This window comes from Balaenoptera musculus, chromosome 7 (assembly GCF_009873245.2).
Source record: "Balaenoptera musculus isolate JJ_BM4_2016_0621 chromosome 7, mBalMus1.pri.v3, whole genome shotgun sequence".
NCBI lineage: Eukaryota > Metazoa > Chordata > Mammalia > Artiodactyla > Balaenopteridae > Balaenoptera > Balaenoptera musculus.
The window spans coordinates 74,327,695-74,355,197 of NC_045791.1; the positions used below are offsets into that span (position 1 = coordinate 74,327,695).

At 39.0% G+C, this 27,503-nt stretch overlaps 1 protein-coding gene and 1 long non-coding RNA gene across 4 annotated transcripts in view; both read right to left on the bottom strand.

Annotated features, from left to right (window-relative positions):
* Positions 1–27,503, bottom strand: part of HECW2 (HECT, C2 and WW domain containing E3 ubiquitin protein ligase 2) — a 415,256-nt gene that overhangs the window by 166,898 nt on the left and 220,855 nt on the right. For all 3 annotated transcript variants that reach the window (XM_036857486.1, XM_036857485.1, XM_036857484.1), the window contains exon 3: positions 333–440. In XM_036857486.1, the coding sequence (XP_036713381.1) occupies positions 333–440 (108 nt within the window). The remainder of the gene's footprint in view (positions 1–332; positions 441–27,503) is intronic.
* Positions 23,378–26,546, bottom strand: LOC118897908. The gene is made up of 3 exons (XR_005020570.1): positions 26,412–26,546; positions 23,699–23,702; positions 23,378–23,389 (listed from the first exon to the last, which is right to left on the bottom strand). It is a non-coding gene; the product is annotated as an uncharacterized LOC118897908 (long non-coding RNA).

Consider the following 27,503-nt stretch of genomic DNA (forward strand, 5'->3'; position numbering starts at 1 on the left):
ATTCTTTCTGCTCCTTGTAATTAATATAATATTAATTATAAATAAGATATAAGGGTATATAAAAATGTGTAAAGTATTAAAATAACCATACATAATTTATATACCATACATTCATCAGGTACATTTTACACACACAAGTTTTCCAAATTATATGAACATTCTCTAATGAGTATTTTCCAAAACAATATATTTTCCAGTTTGGGGCAACATGGCATACATGAATAAACCAGAGCCCAAAACCTTTACAATAAAATTCAGGAAAGACTCCATAGATTTCTGCATACTTCTGCAATGTTCAATCACAAACTTATATTTCACACTTAGTTACTTACGCTCCATGAAATAGGGCCCAGGCTCAATTCTCCATACAATTTGTCCTTTTTGTGTTCCAGTTACACCCCTGTTTTTAGAATCCCAGAAGTTGGCTGGAGAATTCTCATCTGAAAAAACCAAAGAAACACTTTTTAATCTTAATTATAACCTCTTTGTCTTTCCTTAGCTCAAAGACTAATACAAATTCTAAAATAAATGGAAAAAAAATATAGGGGAAATATTAATGAACACTATTGTTAATGACTTACTTCTTCCCAGCAGATTACCCTGAATTTCTACACTTGCATTTATACAGGAGAATTGGGGAGGAGGGTGGGAAGGTGGAAAGGAGATGGCACGTCCAGGCTTGGCCAGGTTGGTCACTGTTGCCAAAAGACAAAACTGCAAAGAACAAAGGGTACGACTGCTCGTCAACCAGCAATAAGATGATATATAAGAAAGGGGCTGGGTGAGCTCCCATCTATAAAATCCTTTATCAAAAGAAAAGGAAGAGTAAGGCCAGACACTATAAAACTCTTAGAGGAAAACATAGGCAGAACACTCTATGACATAAATCACAGCAAGATCCTATTTGACCCACCTCCTAGAGAACCGGAAATAAAAACAAAAATAAACAAATGGGACCTAATGAAACTTCAAAGCTTTTGCACAGCAAAGGAAACCATAAACAAGACGAAAAGACAACCCTCAGAATGGGAGAAAATATTTGCAAACGAAGCAACTGACAAAGGATTAATCTCCAAAATTTACAAACAGCTCACGCAGCTCAATATCAAAAAAACAAACATCCCAATCCAAAAATGGGCAGAAGACCTAAACAGACATTTCTCCAAAGAAGATATACAGATCGCCAACAAACACATGAAAGGACGCTCAATGTCACTAATCATTAGAGAAATGCAAATCAAAACTACAATGAGGTATCACCTCACACCAGTCAGAAGGGCCATCATCAAAAAATCTACAAACAATAAATGCTGGAGAGGGTGTGGAGAAAAGGGAACCCTCTTGCACTGTTGGTGGGAATGTAAATTGATACAGCCACTATGGAGAACAGTATGGAGGTTCCTTAAAAAACTAAAAATAGAACTACCATATGACCCAGCAATCCCACTACTGGGCATATACCCTAAGAAAATCATAATTCAAAAAGAGTCATGTACCACAATGTTAATTGCAGCTCTATTTAGAATAGCCAGGACATGGAAGCAACCTAAGTGTCCATCAACAGATGAATGGATAAAGAAGATGTGGCACATATATACAATGGAATATTACTCAGCCATAAAAAGAAACGAAATTGAGTTATTTGTAATGAGGTAGATGGACCTAGAGTCTGTCATACAGAGTGAAGTAAGTCAGAAAGAGAAAAACAAATACCGTATGCTAACACATATATATGGAATCTGGAAAAAAAAAAAAGGTTCTAAAGAACCTAGGGGCAGGACAGAAATAAAGATGCAGACGTAGAGAATGGACTTGAGGACATGGGGAGGGGGAAGGGTAAGCTGGGACGAAGTGAGAGAGTGGCATGGACATATATACACTACCAAATGTAAAATAGATAGCTAGTGGGAAGCAGCCGCATAGCACAGGGAGATCAGCTCGGTGCTTTGTGACCACCTAGAGGGGTTGGGTAGGGAGGGTGGGAGGGAGATGCAAGAGGGAGGAGTTATGGGGACATATGTATATGTATGGCTGATTCACTTTGTTATAAAGCAGAAACTAACACACCACTGTAGAACAATTATACTCCAATAAAGATGTTAAATTAAAAAAAAAAAAAAAAAGAAAAGGAAGAGCAAAGCTGGTAGAATATAACAGAATCAAGATGGGATGAAACAAAGGGACATTGAGCTATGAAACTGAGTCAAGACACAGCACAGGTTGGCCATGGACAGTGTTCAGGAGACACCAACTAAGTTATCAGGTTGGCTAGGACAATCGTTTACAAAAGGTCGGTAGCAGTAGACCTTGAGTCAATACAAGAAAAGGAAAGAGGAAGAAGGACAGAAAGAACAGATCCAAAGAACAGCCTGAAAGTAGCATTCTCCAGGCTCTCTGACCTCATGGCACTAAGAAGATGGTAATATTTGTAGGACACACTGGAGCACATGAAAGAGACACTTACAACTGAAGATTATAGTAGGGGTGCTCTGGCTGCCCCAGGCTCTGCCCCACCCTGAAGGCGGAAGGGATTCACATTCTTTAACTTGCTCACATCACACTAGTTTGAAGTTCTGTCCTAGGGCCCTGGAATAGGAAATGAAACTAAAAACATGAAAAAGAGACCATTCAGAGTTTTATAGGTACACAAAAATGTGTGCAGAGATACTGGCTCTTAAAATCAGATGTACCTTATTTGCTTCCCCAAATCCCTTTCCCAGGAGGGAAGATTAGGGATACACTTTAACTGAGAGCTGGAGTTAAGCCAACAGGGTGAAGTAAGAGATCCACTAAAATAAGAGAGAGGAGAGAAAAGGTCCCAAGCCCAAGGGAATAGTCCTGAGAAGAAAAACCACACTTCTTATGAGCATAAAAGAAACAGAAAGTGGGCCAGGTGAGGGGGTCGGATAATCCAGTTCCACTGGATTTCAATCCAGTGGTTGTCCTTGGGGCCCACTGGTTTCATCACATTGAGAAGTCAAAGAAGTTTGGGAGGAATGGTCCTTTCCTGCTATCTGTAATCAGCACAGTATAAGTCAAAGATTCTTTATTGTGAAAAGGCCAAGAAGCAGCCACTGTTCTTGTAAGAATGGAAAGGCATAACTGACTCAGGGCATCACCTCCCCTCGTAGATAAACAACGCAAGGCGATCCGCTCCATTCCATCACAAAAATAGAACCACAACACTGATATTTAGAAGGCACTCAGACAATCACCTAAAACTGGATTTGAAAGATGTCATGTGGCTCCTCAGGGCAGATCCTGCTCACTGCCTATCCCTTGATCCTCTTCCTTGTCAACTGAACCCCAATTCTGTCCAAGGTAACAATGTGCTCAGTTAAAAATAGATGCCTCTCCAGAATCCCTTGCAGCTAAGGGTGGCATGTGGCCAGTGAGACGTAGTAGAATTCTAGTGGTTGGGACTTCTGGGAAAGCTGTTATTTTTCTGATTGATAAAAGGACAGACTCAATAATCTTTTTGTTCTCCCCCCTCCCCTCTCCTTAGATGAGCGCCACATACTAAGAATGGCAGAGAAAGAAGCTGGAAGCATCCATGATGATCCTTTGAGCCCTGAATGGCCTTCAGGCTTTTTGCTACCGAGGCAAAAATAAATTCCTATTTACTTAAGCTCCTGTGGTTGGGTTTCTGTTACTTGCAGCTGAACACAATTCCTAATAGACACAACTACCATCCTAAAAATCACTCAGTGAGGGGCTTCCCTGGTGGCGCAGTGGTTGAGAATCTGCCTGCCGATGCAGGGGACACGGGTTCGAACCCTGGTCTGGGAGGATCCCACATGCCGCGGAGCGGCTGGGCCCGTGAGCCACAACTACTGAGCCTGCGCGTCTGGAGCCTGTGCTCCGCAACAGGGGAGGCCGCGATAGTGAGAGGCCCGCGCACCGCCATGAGGAGTGGCCCCCGCTTGCCGCAGCTGGAGAGAGCCCTCGCGCGGAAACGAAGACCCAAAGCGGCCATAAATAAAAATAAATAAATAAATAAAATTTAAAAAAAAGCAAGGAACATGACTTAAAAAAAAAAAAAACACTCAGTGATTTAGATGCATCATGCCTGACTTGACCCAGAATCGCTGAGATGGCATCACTTCTCCAGGTTAGACAACAAAGGTAGTTTCTTCCTTTCTAAAACATACTGGGCAGAGCTGCTGGCATAGGGACAGGGACTCTCATGTTTTCACAAACAAATGTATTGTATTAGCTGTTGCTCACATGCAAGGTGCTGGACCCTGCAGGGAACAGAACACAGACACAGGGAGTAGAAGGTGTCCAGCTGTTCAAAATGCTTTTTTTAAAAAACACGGCTATGCACATGGGACATTTTCTGAAAATACTGTTGTGTCACTTTCCTCTTGAGGCCTCAGGAAAGATGAGGCAACATCAAATCTCATTTTAAGGAGCATGCATTAGGATCACAATGATAACAAGCAACATTAATAAATTTGTATTTGTTAAAGTGTGACCTCTCTGTAAGAGGGTTTGCACTTCTGCTATTACTAAACTTTTTCTCCCCAAGCCATCAGTTAAGTCAAACCAAGTACACACTTCTGACATAATGACCCTGAGAAGATGGGGCACTAAGGAGCAGAAATAGGAGGGGGTGGGGGTAATGGGATGAGGAGATATCGTGAGAGGACTGAGCTCCACACAGAAGTGATGCCTGAGGCTTGACACAACCCCTTACATGTTCCCTGGAGGAGAATTTTGACAGAGAACCAGTGCCAGCATCTCCTGTCCCAAGAAAGGCCACTAATAACCTTTCCTTTGCCAGTTATATTCACTTTGAGGTAGAAATACTGCACTGCACGAATATCTATCCTTGGTCTCAGAAGTTGGAAATAAGGGAGGATGAGCTATGGGTGCTTCCTCCCCAGACCCCTCACCAAGAAAGAGACCTAGAGTTACAGGTTCGGTTCACCCACCAGCTCGTGTGGGTTGGGATAAAACATGTATCTCTGACTTTTACTCCTATCATTGGTTCATAGGCTATGTGGACAACTCCATTTGATTAAATATATGATATTTAAAGAAATAAAGGCTAGCCCCTTGAAGCAAAATGTCGAAAATGTACCATGAGTATTCAGGCCCATAGGGAACTCAAATGTCGCATATATGATGAGAAATGGGTCAGAATTAGGATGAACAGGCCCAGAGCAGAAGCTTGATGGGTCTGTTCTGATTTTTTTTTTAAGCCCAGATGCCATAGCAAGAAACAAATCTGTAAACCTTCATGGGGAAGGTCTTATTCCCCACCAAGCATAGTGTCTGTCATTTAGAAGTTACCCAAGTTGGTTAATATTCTGGTTATTCTAGATGGAAATCTTTCTCCAATGAGATTATGTTTCTGAAAATTCATCATCCCTGACAGATACTAGCACTCCTGCTACTGAGTGGCAGCTATTCTTAACTGAAAATGTAAAATCCTTAGAAATAAACCAGTGTGGTGGCATAGAGTTCAAATTATTTTGTGGCGGCTCTCACAGTCTCCCCCACAGCTCCAGCTCCTACTGACGCGAGCCAGCAGAGCTCTGACCAGCCTCGGTGGCACCATTCTAAAAAATACCTAGAATGACTCATCCCTTGTCTTTGTTTCAAGAAGACCAATTTTAACTTGTCCTTCAGACTAAACCTTTTTTCCTTAAGTAGGTTAACACCTTCATTTAGGTTGCAATCCATTCTAGGCTAGCCCAAGAACAACTTTTCAGTGACAGCATTTCTCTGCTCAGGTCTATTTTTTATGGATATTGGAGGACAGAATATTTTTTCCCAGATTGTGTAAGTTGTTTTTCTTCACCCTCATTTAACATCTGTATTAGATGACTCAATCTTTTTAAAATGCCCCCACTCCAAATAAGAAAAATAACTGAGTATAAAAACAGTACACCAAAGAAAGGCTTCTAAATTCCCTACATGTATCGTATAGACATAATTATACATCTATTTCTTCCTTTAACTGAATAAAGATTCTGATAGATCAAAGAAATGTCATTGGTCTTTAAAGCCAATTATCAATTTTTCCATTTACACTTGGCCACTTCCCTTCCCCATTTCTCTTAAGAGCTATTCAAATCTGTCTCACTGTCCTCACATCCTCTAATTTCCACCCTCTGACTTACAGCAGGGTACCACACACACTATGGCATCTAGAACATGGAGGACATCAAGCCCCATTTCCCTGGTTTCTCCCTCTCCCTACTGCCATCTTTTCTGAACCCACATGTATTTCTTGCTTTCTTGTCCAGGGTTTTACCCTCCATTATGGTGGTGCCCTTGACTCAAACCCTTCCATCAGTCACCTTCTCTCACCTTGACCTTTAGCTTCTTCCTCTCAACCGAGAAACATGTCAGCTTCCATGAGACATATTTGTCTGCTTTTGCTCTTTGACCATTGCCTTCCTTGCCCCCTTTCCCATCCACATTTTTATTTCCCTTCTTACTAAGATTAAAATATCTGTTATAGTTACAATGGAGTCTGTATTCTAGGAGTGTATGTTCTAGATACGTAGGTAACTTTCTAGCTGGAATATAATTACAAAAAGAAACATTGAAGATGTTTAATTCATGTACCTAAATACCTTTTCTAAATCTAATTTTGTTTGGCAGGGTTTATATGAAGCTTGTCCACTCATGTCTCTTACATATTCTTTGTTCTCTTGTAAATCTAGTTGGCAGTACATGTTCTGTAAATAAAAAGGCAAAGCACACACCCAAAAAGCCCTAAAATCCTTCTAATATAATTTTCATTCCTGTTTGTGAATATTGTGGGAACATGATCAAGAAAACTTTAAAAAATCTTTACTCTTGCCTTATTTTAGCAATCCATGATACTTTCCGAAAATGATTTCATTTAGTGTTTTTTAAAATTACAGTTGACCCTTGAACAAAGGCAGGGGTTAGGCACACCGCCCCTCTCTGAAGTAAAAACTCGACATACAACTTATAGTCAGCCCTCTGCATATGGATGGGGTTCCTCCTTACCCGCGGGCAGTTTCCGCATCTGCGATTCAACCAACCATGGATCACATGGTACCGTAGTATTTACTATTGAAAAAAATCCGTGTACAAGTGGACCTGAGCAGTTCAAACCCATGTTCTTCAAGCATCAACTGTACTCTTCTAGGGCTATTCCAATTAAGTGTTTTTTAATACTGGAATTACTTATGTTAAGTCTGCTTCTCCAAGGGAGAAACAAAGTGTTCGGACCCAGAAGTAAAGGAGTAGGGATATAAGATTACACCACACAGAACTAACTCTCTTCTGTTAACTGCAGAGTATAGTAGCTCAGAGAACTTTCTCAGAAATTTGGTTAATTAGGTGAGAAATAGTCCTCTTCCCTTAATGAGAACCACATGATTTTACCTTGGGGTCTTAAACAAAATCTCTATATAAGCAGATTTACCAACATCTCCTGCACATTCAGTAGGGTCACAAATCATCATTGGCTCCCTTCCCCTTTAGCTAACTGATCCTCTGGGGCAACGATTGCCCAACTCCATTGCTCACAATGAATATCCTGGGGGCTCCTTCAAAAATGCTGATTTTGATTCGGTAGGTTTGAGTCGGGATGCAGGAATTTGAATTTTAGGAAGCACCCCAACCAGGTGATTCTGATACAGGTACTACAAACACCTCACATGGAAAAAATCTGTTCCATGGTAATTTCCAGGGAAACTGAGCAATCATAGCAATGCTGTGGACCATGCACATCTCATTGACCACTGTCCCTCTCATTTGCTAGCTTGTTCCTTTCCTTCCTTCCTCCCTCCTTCCCTCCCTTCCTTCTTTCATTTGAATGGCATTTATTGACTGTCTTATGAAGGTCAGGAACATCCATTTCCTGCCATAAGGAGTTGGCAGTACAGTAGGAGAAGACTGGCATATAAGGTACAATGCAATGTTAAAAGTGCTATGATAGAGGTGTGCATACTTTATAAAGTGTTAAAGGAGAACCGAAGGGGAATGATTAGCATTCCCTGTGACCATGTATAATGACTATGGCTCTGGATCTCTCAAGTTTGAGTGTCTTTGGGAGATGCATATGGAGATATCCTTTCAGAGGTCTACACATTTAAGCCAGTCATTAAGGTATCCCATCCATTCCTTTGCTTCGCTATTCTCTAGACATATTGTTTTGTCTCCCAAGGTTCATTTTTTGGTTCCATAAATGGTCATCAGAAGCAACAAACAAGTGACATATTTAGAGCTGAATTCAGTGGTAAAAGTTACTGTTGTTCTCTAGGTGCCATGACATTATCATTTTCTTACTTGGAAAAATAGGATTAATTATATTAACTTACAATATGATTGTAAGGAGTAATTTTTAAAAATAAATGAATTCTTTTTAAAATGCCACAAAAACCTAAAATAACGTAAGCATAACGTCTTTTATGCATCAAACTCTTCCTTCCTTGTAATATTTCACACACAGAGATCAGTGTGAAAATAATCTTTTAAAGATTAATTTTTTTTCTGTACATGACTTTTGGATTGCAGAAATGTCCTGTGAATAGGCATATACAGGAGACATGGCCAGACATATTAAACATATCCAAAATAATTGGGATTTGGAAATGTTTCTATGTCTATATTAATATTTCCAAAACCTCCATACAGTACTGGAGATAAAATAGAAACAAAAAAGGTATTCAAAGTCCTCACTATTCTATCAGTCAACCTAGGGGAGTTGAAAAAAGATAAGAAATTTTGTAAGAAAGATGCCATGTGACAGACCGTGACAGATGAAAAATGATGTTTACAAATGTTCTTTTGCTTTAAAGTAATTCCTCCCTACATTTTCTTGAAAAATGGCATAAACATCTAACTTGATTTTAAATTACTTTTTGGATAAAAATTGAATATACCCATGTCCTGAGGTTGGATCATAAAGAGGCCTGGCTTTCTTCCAGCTACACTCAGAAATTAGATGCCTTGTCTAGGATTTGGGATTTAGAGCAATCCTAAGCTACAATTTGAATCAAAATGATCATTCTAGACCTGGGCAAAAACACATCTTCACAGGGGCTGCCTGACTGTTAAAACTTTGCAAATTCACCTGCATGTGCTAGGCAAGTTATGGAATCCCACTAGGCAAGTTATGGGAGAGCAAAACTCTGACAATGGCTGAGATCTGAACTACATTGCAGGTGGGTGAGGGGGTGACCCTTTACCACTGATTGTACCAAACAGAGCACCAATCTTATTAAGTGCTATGAGCATTCACGCACAAACTTCATGAATTGGCACACTTGGCATTTGTTTTTAACCCAATGTCCCTAGATGCCCAATTCTGTACACTGACACCCTCCCTGGATGGAAAAAAAAGGAGTGTGAGTATCCGACATATTTAGGGATTGCAGTGATGACACCATGCTATCAAATGAGAATGCGCCCACTGCCACTAGAATATTTTCTTATATTGATAGATACCAGAAAGGTTTGCTGATTATAATGTGCCGGAGATGAGAGAAAAAGACACTGGCACATTACAGGACAGAAAAAGCAACAGAGGCTGAGAAGACCCTCTGGCAAGTCGGTAAAGTCTGGCCTTGGGGATATTTGCACTGAAGGGCGTGTGCCCTGCTAAGAAGGGAGCTGGCGAGGGGGGCTGGGGGGAGTGAGGCGCATATACTGATTCAGTGTCACTCACACCGCTGTATGAGAGAGGTGTGCTATTGTTGTCTCCTCTATGGGAGGCCTCACCAGGGGTGGTGCAGCCCAATCTGAAGAATGTTATATGCTTCAGTAGATCCAGGCTGGGTGACATAACTTATAGCCAAGTCCTAACCACACCCCTGAGGGGTCTCCTCAACATTCAGACCTCCAGACGTGCTAGGCAGAGGCAGGAGGCCCTGCTAAGCAACTTCCTGTATAAAATACCTGATCCTAAACTAGTCAATTAAACACTCATTTGACAAGGGGGGAACCACCAACAGACCAGTGAGAAGAAACACTTGGCTTCATTTTAGCAAATACCTCTCAAGGGTTTCAGTCAGAGAGGGTTTACATAAGAATTCACTTTAAACATAGGTAATGTTTACATATTGAAAATGTCTTACCTCTTGTTCATTGGATCCCTGTTTCTTTCAGAGTAAAATTCAAAGTCTTTTTGGAGGTTAATAGTGCCCTACAGGATCTGGCAGCCCCCTTCCCCACCCCCCAAAAAATTAGAGCTCTGACCTCATCTTTCCCTACCCTCTCCGCCTCCCCGCTTGCTCCACTCCAGCTGCACTGGACTCCTTGGTAATGAAGGGAGTTAAGAGTATGCCAGGCCAAAATATGCCACTTTGAGCTGAAAGCAACCAGCCCCCTGCTCTCCCCCTTTATGTCTAAAAGCAAGACATAAATTTCCATCTGTAAAGGTGTCTCCCTCTCCCATACCAGGAAGAGTAAGATGACTCTTAATCACTATTCATCAATGGAGAAGGAACCAACTTCAGTCTGCGTAACAAACCTTCCTGAACAACCCCTATCTTCCATTAGTTTCCCCCATATATTTACCTTCCCACAATTTGCCACCCACAGAAGCCAACCCCCCTTCCTTTGTCTAGTTACTTCTCCACAATTTATTGTCCTTTGTTAAAGTAGCATATAAGCCCCTGAGTTTAACCACTTCTTTGGGTCTTCATTTTATATACAAGAAGGCTTCATGCAAGTAGAAATAAAATTTTTAACATCTATTAAAATTTGTATCCCCTTTTTCCTGTTAATCTGTCTTTTGTCAGTCTGATTTGCAGGGCCAGTAGCCAAACCTAAGAGAATAAAGTTTTTTTCCTCCTTTACAATATCCTCAAAGTTCTGGTCAGGATTCTGCCTCAGGGTTCAACTGTCTGAAACTTTCCCCCAATATATCCTTATGCATCAATCCTCTCCTTAAATTATTTTTCTTTTTTGTTTTCATATCACTGTCTCAATGAAATCTACCCTGACTGCCTGGTTTAAAACTACCCTGACTGTCTCCAGCATTCCTGGACTATCTTACTCCGCTCAATTTCTTTTCTATAACCCTATCACCATCTAACATACTATATAATCTACTTATACTTCTTGTATATTGTCTTTCTCTCCAGAATGTAAACTCCAAGAGGTCAAGGACTTTTGTCTATTCTGTTCACTGATGTATCTCAAGTAACTAGAACAATACCTGGCACATAGTAGGTGCTCATATTTGGTTGAACAAAAGATGTTGTCATATCTTCTTTTAATTATGATGATATGGCATTAACTGAATACCAGTATTATATTGTTAAAATATACAAAGGAGGAAAATAAAATTCTCACCAAGGAACGCATAAAGCCTTTTTAAAGAGATCTCTGTCCTGTTCAAAATAGAGAAAAACAAGGACAATATTGCAAATTCCACACTAAGCTTTATTAGACTAACTTAACAAGATCAATTTATTTAAACTCTCAATCTTTATAACAAGAATTTCTAATTAATTCAATCACATTGCTATGCTGAGCTGACATTCAACTTTGTTTATAGCTTATAGTACATCACACCAATGCACAAAAAGATGAACTAGCTTCCTTAAGATCGCATAACCAGTTTCTGGTAAAGGCCTTTGAAACATCTTAAACAAGTTTTTTCCTGATGAAGACTTTCAGAGCATTTCTAAATTAACATTTACTTTTTCCCCAACTGAATACTGTCCTATATAGAACACAGGAAACTCAAATTCTTTGATAAAACCTCAAATGAAAAATTTATTAAAAGTTTACTTATATCAAACAATCTATTTAATTTGGCTACTCTAAAAATTTATAATAAATATCATTGTGAAAACAGAATATGCAACTGGTAATAGTTTTAGCCAATTTCATGTTAGAAATATCAGCAGGAATTCGGTGATCTTTATAAAATTTGAGGCTTAAAAATTTCCAATGTCTTCATGAAGTACACGTTGCTGTCAGAACATAATTTTCCCCATCACAGTTTGCATGGCTATATTTCCTCCAGCGATTACACTTTAACAATGAGAATGTAAGCCTCAGCTCTTTCAAAGGGTCAAGTATGGTCAGCACATGGTAGCTTGGTAAACACCTTGGCACATGATTCTCTATTAGGCCCTTTATGAATATTCTATAACAATGACACTAAAATGCCTCAATCCCCTTCCTGGTACCAAAGCTGACAGATCAGAACAAGACTTCATATTGCTAAAGAAATTTCATGAGAGAGAGTAGGTAAAAGATCTTTTTCTAAAGGTCCATCATGTGGGGCAAGGTGATGACAGGCTAACAAGAGTTAGAAGGAAGACTTTAAGGCCTAAAAACAGAAAGAAAACAATTACAGAAGTGATGATGGAAATGAAAATCACTTAAAATTAATTCAACAAATATTTACTGAGCATCCCCTCTCTGCCAGGCCATATTCTAAGTGACAGGGATCCTAGGGGGAATAAGAGAGGGAAAGTCCCTCTCCTTATGGAGATTTTGGTCCAATGGGAAAAGCGATGAATAATCAGACACAAAATAATGTATGTGTCAGGTAGTGTAGTAGAGACAACGTAATGTCAGGTGGTGGTGACATGGGTTGAAGAAAGACAGCCAGGGAGCAGGAGGGGGAGAGAGGGTGGTGGGAGAGTACTATTTTATGTCGGTTGATGAGGGAAACATTTGAACAGGGCCTTGAATGAAGTGAGACTGCTTTCCACTGGGAGATTTGTGAAAATGCAAGGACCCTGAAACAAGACAAGCCCACTGTGTTCCTAGGAACAACAAAGTGATGCAGAGTGAAGGATGAGGCCAAGAGTGGGAGAAGATGAGATCAGAGAGACAGGCAGGGCCAGCTTGTAGATGGTGTAGTATGGCTTTTGTTTTTAGGTACACATCATTTATTACAGGTGCAATGGAAGTAGTATACTGCTTGATAATGGTGTTACCAGGCTGTGGCTGCTGTGTGATGCTAAGATCCCAGAACTTCAAGAAACAGCAGGCCTGAGTTTAAATTCCATTTTTCCCATTTACAGAATTTATGACCTTGGGCAAGTCTTAAAACTGCAAAGACTCCATTTCTTTATTCTATAAAATGATAATGGCACTCCTAGCTCAGAAAGCTGTGAGGAGGACATGTGTACAGGATGTGAACCTGGTTCATATTAGGAGCTATTATACATGTGTAGGTGTTTATTTCATCCTTTTTAAAGAGTGCTATGTTTTTAAAACTCAAAAGCACAATTCCTCAACTTCTTTCCTTTTAAATTTTTTAATTTATTTCCTTTAAAGACATTGTCTTATTCTGATTTTTCATAAATAAATTAAAACAAAAGCATAGTTATTTTTATCTTTTTGGAGACTGCTTTCTTAAGCAATGGATGCCAAACGACCAGGCAGCAAAAGTGCAGGCCGTATGCACAGTAATTGTACATTATGCCATGTACTATGCCATGTAGCACAGTCTCCCACACAGAGTATCTGTATACTGCCCAGTTCTTGGACGGAGGGTCACTCAAAGCTGAAAGTTCTGTCAATGAGCTTTAAGCCTGGCTTAATAAAGAGTCAGGCAGAGGTGCCCTCATCTCCCTACACAATAAATCCAAGACTTTGAATACAGTTTCAACTTGGGAATCTCTGACACAGCACTGTGTATAAAAAGTTATCACGAATTATAATGTTTTGACTATATATCCTCCTTTCTTTCCTCTATTTTTTTAAATACCATGCATACACTAAGCTCTCACTCATAGGTAATTCCTTCTAATACTAAGTGAAGTTTAAAAGCAACCTCTATATCTTCCAGGATGTTACTTTTACATTGCACATGATAACTGAAGATTCTGAGAAATGTACCATTATAAAATATAAGTTTAGTACCAAATCATCCTTTGGTTCAGGGTAAATTACTCCTTTGATCTTAATGAGCTCATATAATAAGGACTGGAAACTGTAATAGATAACTTTATTTAAAGAAGGAGGTTGCCAGGCTTCCCTGGTGGCGCAGTGGTTGAGAATCTGCCTGCCAATGCAGGGGACACGGGTTCGAGCCCTGGTCTGGGAAGATCCCACATGCCGCGGAGCAACTAGGCCCGTGAGCCACAACTACTGAGCCTGCGTGTCTGGAGCCTGTGCTCCGCAACAAGAGAGGCCGCGATAATGAGAGGCCCGCGCGCCGCGATGAAGAGTGGCCCCCACTTGCCGCAACTGGAGAGAGCCCTCGCGCAGAAACGAAGACCCAACACAGCCATAAATAAATAAATCCCAAAGTTTAAAAAAAAAAAATAAAAGGAGGTTGCCCTTATTGAAATGAACCAGAAATGAACCAGATACTTGTTGGAGCTAATCCAAACTAGTTATGAAAATATTAATTAGAAATATGTGGGAGCAATCTCTTTCTGGAACAGTTATTGCTACTGATTCTAAAGAATAATTTTGCCAAGTGGCTACTCCCTTGGGTCCTTCCCCAAAATGTCTTGATCAGAAGATGGATAACCTTCCCAGAGATTAGACTGCTCACCTGAATCTCTACTAAATCATCAACTTCCTTTTCATTAAACTGAGCATGTATCAATGTTTCTCAATAAGAATGCTCCTGGCATTCTAGCAGATAATTCTTTGTAAGAGTCTGTCCAGTACATTATAGGAATGGTTAGGCATCCCCAGCTCCCAGGCACTAAATGCCAATTATATGCTTTATGACAATAAAAAATAACATCCCCATCCCCCTTGAGAACGATTTTTGGCCTACAGCCCAAAAAAAAAAATTTTTTTTTCATTCAAAAACACTAATTTGAAAAAATTAAAATAGAACTGAAATTTTGCCCTGCATTCATCCCAGTTTTTAAACAATTAATTGAAGCAGATTTATAAGGTCTACAGAAGACTGGGCCAGTTTGCCACAGTTTCCACAAGAAAATAATTTTTAAAAACATGGTTTTAATCTTGAGTTAAAGTTTTGTTGTAAGATTGTTGTTAAATCATTAGTCTCTAGAATGTGAATCCCTATGAATGAATACTGTCCACAAAAAATGTTACATTATAAATAAATCTGTTTTAACACCTCATTCCCTGAGAGAAGAGTTTTAAAATCCATCAAAAACATTATTATTCCAAAGGCAGATGACCTGTCATGAAATCTCTTTGGACTCAGTCTAATGCCATTTTCAAAAGCATTCTTGTAGGTAGAACCTGTACTTAACTTCACAGTAAAATAATTCCTCTAAAACCAGTGGGACTCTAGAAATTCAGTGAGGGGACTGCATATTTATTTGTAAACGTTTTACAAAAGCTTTAATCCCAGAACTGATCTCCTATGTTGAGATGTCAAATGACTAAATGTGATGAATGCACTACAGAATTTGTTAATAATGGTCCCTAACCAAGCTGGGAGGGGACAGCATTAAGAATTTTTCAAAAAGAAAGGCAGAGACAACTGTAAATCCCAAACAGTTGGACACAGAAATCATATGAGAGTGGAATTCATTTCACAGAACTTTCTAATACCTTACCTCATAAAATCCCAAAGAGTTCCTCTCTGCCTTTGCCAGGGCAGAATCCATCATTTCAAACCAGATTTAGGAAGCAGCATGAAGAAACATTTCATTCTCCTTCAAACCATGCACCTGGCCTACCCACTTGGCAATTTCATTCATAAGAGTGGCCCGAACTGAAGTCAAAGAGGGTCTGAGATCCTAATGCGGCGGGGGGAGCTCTGCAGGTCCGCTTCAGATGCTTCCGTTGCTCTCCCCCTTCCCCAAAGTTCTAGCAGTGAAATACTGAGTGGGACTCGGGCAGGCTGCTACCAGGAGACTCCTGTCCAGCTGTAAACAACACTGAGAGCCGCCCCTGCCTTGCATCAAGACTTATCACTGTTCAGGCATCCGAAGTGAAAAAAAAAATCACGTATCAGTGTCCCCGAGGCTGAGGCAGTTGTGGCCACGCCCCTGTAAAGCACAGGATGCACAATCGCCCCATCCTCCCCTCAGCTTCCTTCCTTTGCTTTTCCATGGGAGAATTCCAAAGAAAAAGTTATGCGTGTACACACACACTCTCACACACACAGTGGGCTGATGTCAACAAGCTGACTGTTATCACAGAGAGGGAGTTTTTCTGTTTGATTTGCTCAGAATGGAGTGGCCACTATCTGGGAAACTCTAATTTATTGTTACCATTCATCAGATACAGCCTTAATTTAAGTGACTGAAATAGTATCCTAGCCAATCCAGAATACAGTTTGTGGACTTGTGGTTTCAAACTGTAAAAAAGGACTAAAACTTTTTCATATAGCATATAGCTTTCATGAAAATCGCCAAATGTGGTTATCAGTAGTTATCTTCAGACCCTACTTTTAATGCAAAAATAGACACAATCGCCAATTTAGCTGGTACTCCTGTCTTATTCTAGGAAGCGGTCGTGGTGTGAGAATCTCCAGTTCAGATGTGTTGTTCTTCAATGGGGAGAGGGGCCTCGTAAAGCTCTTCACCCACCCAGTGCCATCATTGCAATTTTTAAGTGCTGGTTGAATGTATGAGTACAATCAAAGGCTACAAGACCATCTCTTTCCAGCAAAACTTCCAAGAAAGCAAGATGAGATGTCCTCCGTTGTCACGTGCTTTTGCTGTGAAGTGGGGCAGACTAGATTTAAGCTCCATGGTACATTTGGTGGCTGCAATTTCCTCTCCACTGTTCCCTTAACCCAGACATAGTTTGCCATGAAACTTCAAAGGTCCACAGAACTTTGGGCTGATTCTGGAATAGACTGAGTGAACACAGCAAGCTTGTCACTCCAGAACCACCCCAACCCTGTCCAGGCCTCTTCTGGACATGCAAACCCAGCCAGGTCTTAGGACAAATCATTGTGGATTTCTAGGTATGTCCTAGCAAACAACAATTATAGCAAGCATGTACGGAATGCCTACTATGTACCAGGAACACATAGTAAATGCTTTAGAAATAGTCTCTAATGAATGCCACCGTACTCTAAAACTGAGGTCAATAGTGTTATTAGGTCCATTTTACAGATGAGGAAACTGAGACTCACAGAGAGAAAGTGATAACAACCAGGATTAAAGTCAGATCTGAATACACCCAAGCCCAAACCCTGTTATAATACACTGCCTCCCCCAAATAACACTGTGAAAATGCCATGACCTCATTAATTAATAGGTGGCCAATGGGCCCACAGCAGCCTCAGTCACCATTAGGAGATTAGAAAAAATAAGCCAGAAAGGATGAATTTATTTCCTATTATTGGCATGAAAGATGACGAGAGCCTATGAACAACAGACTTCTCAACAATGTCAGCATCTCTGTTTTCAACCCCAGTCTAGGAAAGTGTTTAACCCTTACCTCCACTCAACTCCCAGGGCCCTGGACCCACTTGATGCTCCCACCACTCTGGCCCTCCAAGCCACGTTTCCTTGCCTTCCAAATATTGTAACATTTGTCAGATACACCACTTCAGCTGAACTCTAGGTTCTGGTCCATCCACGTGTCACTGACACTCACTTGTGACAAACAGGCTACTTTCCTATGTAAAGGAAATCTGCTTCTCCACAGCACAAGCCTTCGTCATAATAGAACATAGACTTTCCCAAGTTGATCATGAAAGAAACTTATAGAGTGGAGCAAGGGAGGTTAGACGAACGTCAGAGCTTAGCCTTAAGGCCATCACATACATGTACCCTTTCATGGGGATGCTGTTTCCTAAACACAAGCAGTTCAGTCAGTACCTCTTCACTCACAACAAACTACTGTACTGAGAAGGTACAGCCAGAGGATGATAGTGTCAGGCCTCGAAATTTACATATGCCATTCCTTCCTCCAAACCACACCCTTGAAGAAAACACCGAAAAAACAAAAAAACATCCATAGCAACAAATAAAACGGTGAAGCACATTAATACCAATTTTGCATCCATATAACACCTTAGCATTTTCACTTACTATGCTATCATATAGGTGCTAGGCACTGGGAGACATACGCGAACAAGACAAACACAGCCCCTCTTCCTTCTTGCAGAGCTTCTATTTTAGAGAGAGAAACACTAAATAACAAATATGAAGTGAATTCTTTAGTTACTATTATGATACATGCTACAAAGGAAAAAGAGAAGGTGGTAAGGCAATGGATGAGCTGGGGACATGACCCAGGCCAGAGAATAAGAGAAAGTTCCCTCAAGGAATCGGTGTGTGGACTAAATGGACGACTAGGAATTGGGGAGGGGAGGAGGGAAGAGGAGAGAGAGTTCCTTCCAGATAGAAGAGCTGGCCAGAGGCCCTGTGGTAGGAAGCAGCATGGCCCTTTCAGAGACTGAAGGAAGACCAGTGTGACTAGAGCACAGAGGATGAGGGAAGGATGAGGCCATGGAAGCAGAAGAGACTAGAAAATTTAAGCATCAGTGTACAGGGAGAGAAAAGGAAGCTTAAGAATAAGGGAGAGGAAATGTCCCTTTCCCCATCTCCTTAAGCTCTCCTTCTGAAAGCCCAACTGATTATCACAGTTCTCAACATTCTGATCTACTGATCAACAAGGATGCTTGTGGGTAGAACTGTGATTTGGGGCTGCTGAGTGAATTAATCATATAAATTGAAGACATCACTTAACTGAAGTAGTTTATTCCCCAAAGCTCACAGAATATTTATTAAGAATAAGGTAGAGAAGAGCAAAACACAATTCTTAGATTACAATACAGACTGACAATGGAAAACTCCAACAGTGTCTCCTCCAGCTATCTTTATGCTGGCACCAAAAACACGAAGCAGAATCAAGGTTAGCACATCAGGAAGCAACAACCCTCTTCCTGAAAAGCCCATTATGAATTTCCTTTGTGTTTATGCATTTAGCATGCCTGTGAGTCTGACATCACTCACATGCATTACTCAAGTCTTGCAGCAAGGGTCTGCCTAACTGCTGCAATTTGTATTGCCTGCTTTTTCTTCTGAAATTGTGTTCGTAAAGCAGCCAGATGAATACTCATTTCATCATCGCTCTGCTTTCGGATTCCCAAAATCTTCCAGTGGAAATACACATCGGTTTGTGTATAAATCAGAAAGCTTTGGAAAATAAATTTTAAAATGAGACAGCTGCTAAAAGATCAAGGGGAGGACGCTCAAAACTAAACTCAAGTAGACACATGTACATGAAATATGTTTGTTTTAAATTTAGCTTAGAAAGTGGTATGCAATCAAATTCAATAAAAATAATAATGGCTATCATCTATTAAGAAACTTCTATGTGCCAGGCACACACTCCCTCATTTAATCCTCATAATAACCTTCCGGAATCGTCACTACAATCCCCATTTCACAGATTAAGAAAAATGGGGGATAGATGGATTGAATTACTTGCTAACACAAGATTACATAGCAGGAAACCAGCTGAATTTCAAATCCAGAGTTTGCATGACATCAGAGATTACCCACACATTTCCCACTGCTATACAAATTCCCCAACAGTTACTACCACTCACCAATGCCAAGAACTGTGCTCGGTATTTCAGAATCATTAACTGATAGAGTTCTCCCAGCAATTCTAAGAGGTCTTGTTATCCTTATTATGAGGAAACAGTTTGGAGAGGTCTAGTAACTTGATCAAGGGCACACAATGGCAAGGTTGAAAGGTCCAGAGGAAAATTTTCCAGCAGCCTGCATAATTTCACATCAGCAACATTCTTGTGGTACTCTGAGTTCAGTAAATACAAGTATGGACCTGTTACTTTCTTAGGGTTTTGCAGTTTTACCTGGGAAATTATCATTATGCTTGGGAAGAGAGTGAAGTCCCCAAAGAACTGATTTTCTTACCTTAAGTGAATAAGGAAATCCCTTTATCACTGTCCATTCAAGACAAAATATCAGGATTATGATCTACTGCTTTCCTAAACAAGAATAAATGACCCTCACTTTTCTATTTCTAAAAGACAAATACATAGGGAGGGTGGGAGGGAGGGAGATGCAAGAGGGAAGAGATATGGGAACATATGTATATGTATAACTGATTCACTTTGTTATAAAGCAGAAACTAACACACCATTGTAAAGCAATTATACTCCAATAAAAAAATAAATAAATAAATAAAAGACAAATACACACACGTGATATAATGTGCCAAAAACTCGGAAAGGAATACACAAATAAGAATAAATGTGGTGGTGTTTTTTTTTTTTAAGTAATTTCCACTACTGAACTAAAGATCCAGCTATAGCAGAGGCTCCTTTATTTGACTGACGTGTATCTTGAATAATATATCTAAGGATATATTATTTTTCCTTATGGGTGAATTTGGTATTAACACCTAAGAATATAATATTTTTCCTTATCAATAAATTTTGTATTAACCCCAGATTAATGTAAAGACAAGTGTTTTTAAATGAAATATTAACGTGGTTTATATACAATCCCACATGCCTCATTCAATTCATAACAACTGTTCAATTACATGGTTAATGGATTCTGTAGCTATGCTACTTTTTATTCCAAATAAAATTATATTATATAAAGCAAGGTGATTTTAAGAATAGATTTTAGGTATGTAGAACTTTGAAAATAAAATGAGAAGGCTGTAAAATCATTACAATAAAGAAGGATGTACAATTATTTTATTTGTGTATGTGTGTTCTTTGCTTCTGTCTGTAAAATGAGAACATACCTTTTTCCAATAAGGCTTTGTATATGTCTGAGATAGCAATGAACCCAATAATATCCTGGAGATTCTCTGCTGAAAGCACATATATAGAGATTCCAAAATATTCACATTAGTGGACATTTCAGAATTGGCATTTATAATATACCACCATAGTGTATGATACAGAATCGAATAACCACACAGATTCCCACACTCTGAAAGAGTATAACTCAAATTCTATTGTGTATTAGAATCAACTGGTGAGACTCATGTTTAAAATTCAGACAAAATTTCATAGAGCAAACCAGAGAAATTCTGATTCAGTAGGTATAAGATGGGTCTTAGTAGTCTTCATTTTTAAACAATTACCCAAGCTAATTCTCATATAGTTGGTCCTTAAACCACACTTTAAGAGACACTGACCCGGTGTCAAAATCCAACAGACCATTTATTAAGGTATGTGTGTATGTGAATGTCATATTTGATTTTGTAAATTCGTTTTAGTAGAAAACTCAAAAAGAGACATGCATCTTTGTACCTTTGCAGTGTTACCTACCCTAACAATTCTCATGTTGATTATTTTCAATCCATCTTAAGAAAAGAGGAAAACTATGTAAGAAAAAGACAAGAAAGTACAGGAAAAATGAAGAGCCAGGAAGGGACGCTAACATGAGAAAAAAAGTTTTTGTCTGTATTTAAATCTAGAACAGTGCTCCTCAAAATATGGGCCATGGGCCAGCACTGGGCCATAAGCTAGCTGTTAATCACCTGAGAAAAGTACAGAAATTGAGCCCTTTAGAAACTTTTACAGAAATTTGTCAGAGTAATTTTAAGTCTGTTCAATCTAATAATAAAAATGTGGGCTTATATTCTGTGGATCTTGTTTTTTATTCGATTTCATTCTTCTAATAGTTTATTTTTATTCTGACTAACGAAAGATCAGTGTCTGTGATGTATCTGAACGACCATAGGTAATCTGAGAAACTCTGGCATACTCTAGATGGAAGAATGAGCCATGCTTGGTCAGACCAGGGAGCCTCTTAGCCCAGGGTTTGATATAAAAGTGGCTTTCTGTAATATCATTTCCAAAGGTTAGGGGCCAGAAATGATCTACTGAATGACTGTCTGAACAAACGTCTTCATCTTCTCGTAATAACTCACTCTGAATCTGTCAGCAATACACCAAACTATGTGTTACGTGAACTGACCAACCATTTTTTTAGCTCGTACCACCTCTTAGAATAACATTTTGGTAAAATTTCCTAAAAGTTTACTTTCAACAGCAAAAAGCAGCCCTTGTTTCACTTATTATAAATGTGTATCTTTCAACTTGCAAAGAACTCCTTGAGTTTTAATATTTGAGAATTCAGTGATGAACTTTATCACTTTAGGGTGTAGATATTATATCTATACAATATCTATACTCTGTCTGTGAATCTTTGTTGACACGAAACTATTGCTTCAGGCTATTCTCAAATAGCAGCCTAGCCATCTTAGCATTGGGCCCTATCAGCTAATGATTTTCATGATTTTTGGCAATGAAAACAGTAATAGGAAGCACAAAGTATCAGTACATTATTTCAGTCATAAGTACACAGACACAGATCTCATTTTGCAGTTTTCCTGCCTCCTAGTAAACCTTGAATAATAATTCTTTCTCTTGTTAGAGACCTGCATTCTAAACAGAATTGAAGTTAAATGCTAGACATATTTCTACAATTCCTGGCTCAGGTCAGTATTTCCCTTCATGCCCCCCTGCAGTTGCTACTTTTGCTCTACCAGTGTTGCCAAAAATAACTTTTTCCTCTTCCAAGTTAAACATGGTGTTTATAAAAGGTGGGGATGGAGAATCTGGGAGCATGAATCTGTACACACAACAAACAAACTCACAATAATAGCAACAGCACTCCTAGCTGCCAAGATTTCTAGCCAGGAAGAATGAAAAATGAGGGTTTTTTCCCACTAAATAATTATGCCTCCTTTTTAAAAGAGAATAAAGCCAAGCTTTAAATATCCAAGTTTGTTCTGTGATGCTTAAAAGTTATGTCACACACTAAGTTTGTTCGTTATGTTTTCTTAACATTTTTTAATCCAATTTAAGACATTTTCTCATGTAGTCAGTTTAGTCAGTTCATATGACTAAGAACGCTCTGACAGCTTGAAGGCAGCACAGAATAGCACTGGTTCTGCAGCCAAAATGGACACCTATTAGCTGTGTGACATTGGCCAAATGAGTAAACTTCTACAAACTTTAACTCACTCATTTATAAAATGGGGATAGGGACTTCTCTGGTGGCACAGTGGTTAGGACTCCGCGCTCCCAATGCAGGGGGCCCAGGTTCAATCCCTGGTCAGGGAACTAGATCCCACATGCGAGCCGCAACTAAGAGTTTGCATGCCACAACTACGGAGCCCACCAACTGCAACTGAGGAGCACCTGCATGTGCCGCAAGTAAAGGAGCCGGCAAGCCGCAACTAAGGAGCCTGCCTGCCGTAACTAAGAACCGGTGCAACCAAATAAATAAATAAATATTTTTTAAAATTTTTTAAATAAATAAAATGGGGATAATAACAATGTATAACAAGCATAATTTTGAGAGGACTGTAAAGCTACATAAAGCAAGGAGACAGTGTGCCTGGCACAGAGTATTTACTCACTATCAGTAGCTCTCAGATTCTAGTGTTGTCTTTATTCTCAATAGAGAAGATCTAAATCATTGGACTATTTGGAGAAGTTTTCAGAATTCTACTTCTGTGACAAATATGAATACTAAGTAGATTAATGACAGTCCACCAAGAAGGCAACTGGCTAGATGAACTGACCTCAGAAGTCACTTGGATCTAGGTTATCTAACATGATTCAACCAGGCTTATATTCAGTACTTTTATTAAAATTCAAGTAACATTGTTGGAGAAAAAGAATTGCCTTTAACTAAAGAAATTATAATTATGTTAATTCTTTTTATTGTATTACATACATTTGCTTCAGCAATCACTTTGGGGAAGGTTAAGTGGAGTAGATAAAACTAAAATCATAAGACATCATTGTAAAAATAGATGGCATTCATCCAAAATGCCTTTCCTGGAACAAATTGTTACAACTTGATTCACTGCCGCCCTTCCCTACAAAGCTATATTTAAGGATCTGTAAGCATTTCCCTTATAAACTGTTATCATCAGGATTTGTAATTTTACCTTCTAATCTGTTTTAGAGTTTATGTTTAAACAACTCAATCAATCTTAAAAAAAAGCTATTGTTCTTTAAATTTAAAAACTTCCTTCAGTAAAGAATAATAGTACAAGGTTGGGGGTGGGGGGGGGCAACACCAGAAAAGTAAGGATTATTTTACACATGAAAAAATGGTTTAATAAGCAAAATAATATGCATGTTCAAGAAATACGTGCCACCAAAGATTATATAAATTCAGTGGTCATTGTGTCATGATCTGTAATAATTAGAAACTAGATTAAGTGTCCAAAAAAGATAAATAGGTAAATTATGACACAACCATATTATAGAATATTATGTAGTCATTACACTATGTTCCCAGATAATTTTGAATGACGTGGGAAATGGTCATGATATAATAAGTGGAAAAATGCACTGCAGAGTTATATGTATAACATGAGCTTAATTGACCTTAAACATACGTATGAGATTTATAAAAATAAAATTGTAAAAGGAATATGCCAAAATGTTCAGAGTAATTATTGCTTGGCAGGAAGACTTAAGTGTTCCTAATATTCTTCCATATTTTCTACCTTTTTTGTAATGAACTTGCATTACTTTAATAATCAGAAAAGAGAGGCTTCAATCTGGCTTAGTGTGACAGAGAAATACAGAAACAGTAATAAATAAAAAAATAAAGTTTCCCTTGCAAACCTATCTATCCTGACACTTGAAAATATTACTTACAGTGTGGATTTATTAAGTACTCACTTAAAAGGAGTTGTTATTTATCAAGTGGAGTTGGCCAAAAAAGTGACCTTGTAGCTAACCACACATTATCAATAACCCATATGTCTCAAGATACTAAAAAACACAAGTATCATCCATCATAAGGACACCTCCAGGGGACAAAACTCAAGATACAAACTCAAGATACATCTGGTAAAGGAATTGTAAAAAACAAAAATTGAAGCGAAAGATGTCACACAAAAACTAGTTTGAATCTGAGTTTAAAATTGTATTCAAAACTCCAAGTACTGAATAGTCATCAACTCAAAGAGATCTGCTCCAAATGGAATTATGACATCAATTTAAATCAAACATAAATACCCAAAGAATTCAGATTCCCAGGCTATTTCAGGGTCTCCAACTTCCACTGTAAACACAGGCCCGTGTGCATGAGCACATGCACACACGCCCCACACACAGAAAAATCACAGTACAATCAACCATTGTAAACATTCATGACCATAAATATCATTTCCAGTTTCTCTTTAAAGAAACCTGAATAAATTCTACCAGAAAAACAAGTTTTACATTTTTCATCAAGATGACATTTTTTAATACTTATATATCCATTATGTATCAGCTACTATGCAAAATATTTTCACATAAGCTCTTTTTTTCATCTTGTCCTCTTATACCACTGTTAGAAAATCTGGTCCACGCAGATACAGTCATATCCAATCCCCTCTATCAGTCTATGTTATCTGAGATAAGGACATAGAAGATACTTTATTAATCTTCATATTCCAAAAATTATCCAGTTCTGGGAAACATCCAATACATGTTTTTGATTAAATGAGTAAGAACAGAATCTCTATCCTAGTTTTTATTTCCCTCAGACTTTACTTCAAACATCGTAAGTGTGAAGCACTTTATAACTTACTGGTCTCCAAATGTATGTATTTAGGAGCAACCGTTAAAATTAAAATTTGAAGAGATACTAATACTGGAACAGACACAAAGCCACATCTAAATAATCCCCTTATACTGACAAGTAAATATGAACAGTCTGACAACAAAACATAAATCCAAATAGTTTTCATTCTTTAGGGGAAAAAAACATAAAAGTTACAAACTCTATAAAAACTACTCTTTGAAGATGTTCAAATTTCATAAGCAGGCCAAGGAAGTTTTAATAACATTACCCTCTAAGTCAAATGGAAACCAACTTGGTTGAAGCTACACACTTAGTTTGTGCCAAGGAGAAGTAGCTTGGACATTCCTGATAAAACAATGAATAAATTCTTAGAACCTTGAAGAGAGAGAAAGAGAGTCTCAAATATAACCTAAGAGGAAACTTACATTGTGGCCACTTTTAATTCTTTATGTGCTTAAGTTTATATACTTGGAACAACTGCATTCCCTATCTAAGCTGGTAAAAATTATCTTGGTGTAGATTCTTCTAAATGGCATCGGAATAGTTAATTCACAAATGAGGCAAAGCTTCCATTTTACAAATTGATCATGCAGTAACAACTGTAACATCTGAAAGGGCTTAGAATAAGCTTTTCTCCCCATTTCTTGCCAGTAGATCAAGTCAATAAGACTAAATCAAAAGTAGAAAATGTGGACCAACCAAATAAAATACAAAAGAGAAAAAAGGAAAGAAAATGAAGAAGAAGGATATTTTTTGTTGGCACAAGTCTACTTGGATGCATTCTCACATAGCATTTTTACAATTCTTTAAAAAACAGTTTCCATTGCTAATTCTGTGTTCAGATGACTTTACCACTCATTACTCTGAGAGTAGCAAGTCACACATTCCTCCTTTTTTGGGTTGTGGGTCAGTGAGACTGCCATAAGTATAGCAGAGCAGTTAAGAGCCCAAGGTCAGGAGTCAGATTGTTCCTGAGGAGCAAGGAGAGAATATAGTGAAAGAAACCACACAAAAGGGACTTCCCTTTTGTGGTGCAGTGGTTAAGAATCTGCCTGCCAATGCAGGGGACACGGGTTCAAGCCCTGGTCCAGGAAGATCCCACACGCTGCAGAGCAACTAAGTGCGTGTGCCACAACTACTGAGCCTGCGCTCTACAGCCCACGAGCCACAACTACTGAGCCCGCGAGCCACAACTACTGAGCCCGCGTGGCACAACTACTGAAGCCCGCGCTCCTAGAGCCTGTGCTCCGCAACAAGAGAAGCCACCACAGTGAGAAGCATGCGCACCACAACGTAGAGCAGCCCCCGCTCGCCGCAACTAGAGAAAGCCTGCGTGCAGCAGTGAAGACCCAATGCAGCCAAAAATTAAAAAAAGAAACCAGACAAAAATGAAATACTCTATATAATTGGTTTGTACAGTATGAAAGCAGGCAAAACCAACCTATAGTTTTACAAGTCAAACCCAAGGGGAATTATAACTGGAAGGGAACATGAGGATGACTTCTGGGGTGCTGAGAATGTTCTATATCTTGATCTAAGTGGTAGTTATAAGAGTGTGTACATATGTAAAAATTGATTATTCTGTACATTTAGAATTAAGGCACCATAAGGACCTTCCTAAATATGTGCGAATTCCCAAAAAGAACAATATAAAAGGCATGACTAATGTATGGTGTTAGAAGTCAAGACTTTAAGTTGCCTTTAAAAAGGGATGTGACTGGGGAGACTTCCCTGGCGGTCCAGTGGTTAAGACTTCTCCTTCCAGTGCAGGGGGTGCAGGTTTGATCCCTGGTTGGGCAGCCAAGATCCCACATGCCTCACAGCCAAAAAACCGTAACATAAAACAGCAGCAATACTGTAAAAAATTCAATAAAGACTTTAAAAATGGTCCATATAAAAAAAAATTTTTAAAAAGGGATGTGATTGGAAAAGGCAGGAGAGGGACCTCCAGAGTGATGGAAATACTTGGTTTCTTGATCTGAGTGCTGTTGCCATAAATGTGTTCACTTTGAGATAATTAAGCTGTAAACTTATTACTTTTCTTTTCAGTATGTATGCTATACTCCAATTTTTAAAAAAGTGAAGAGGAGGTACTGCTCT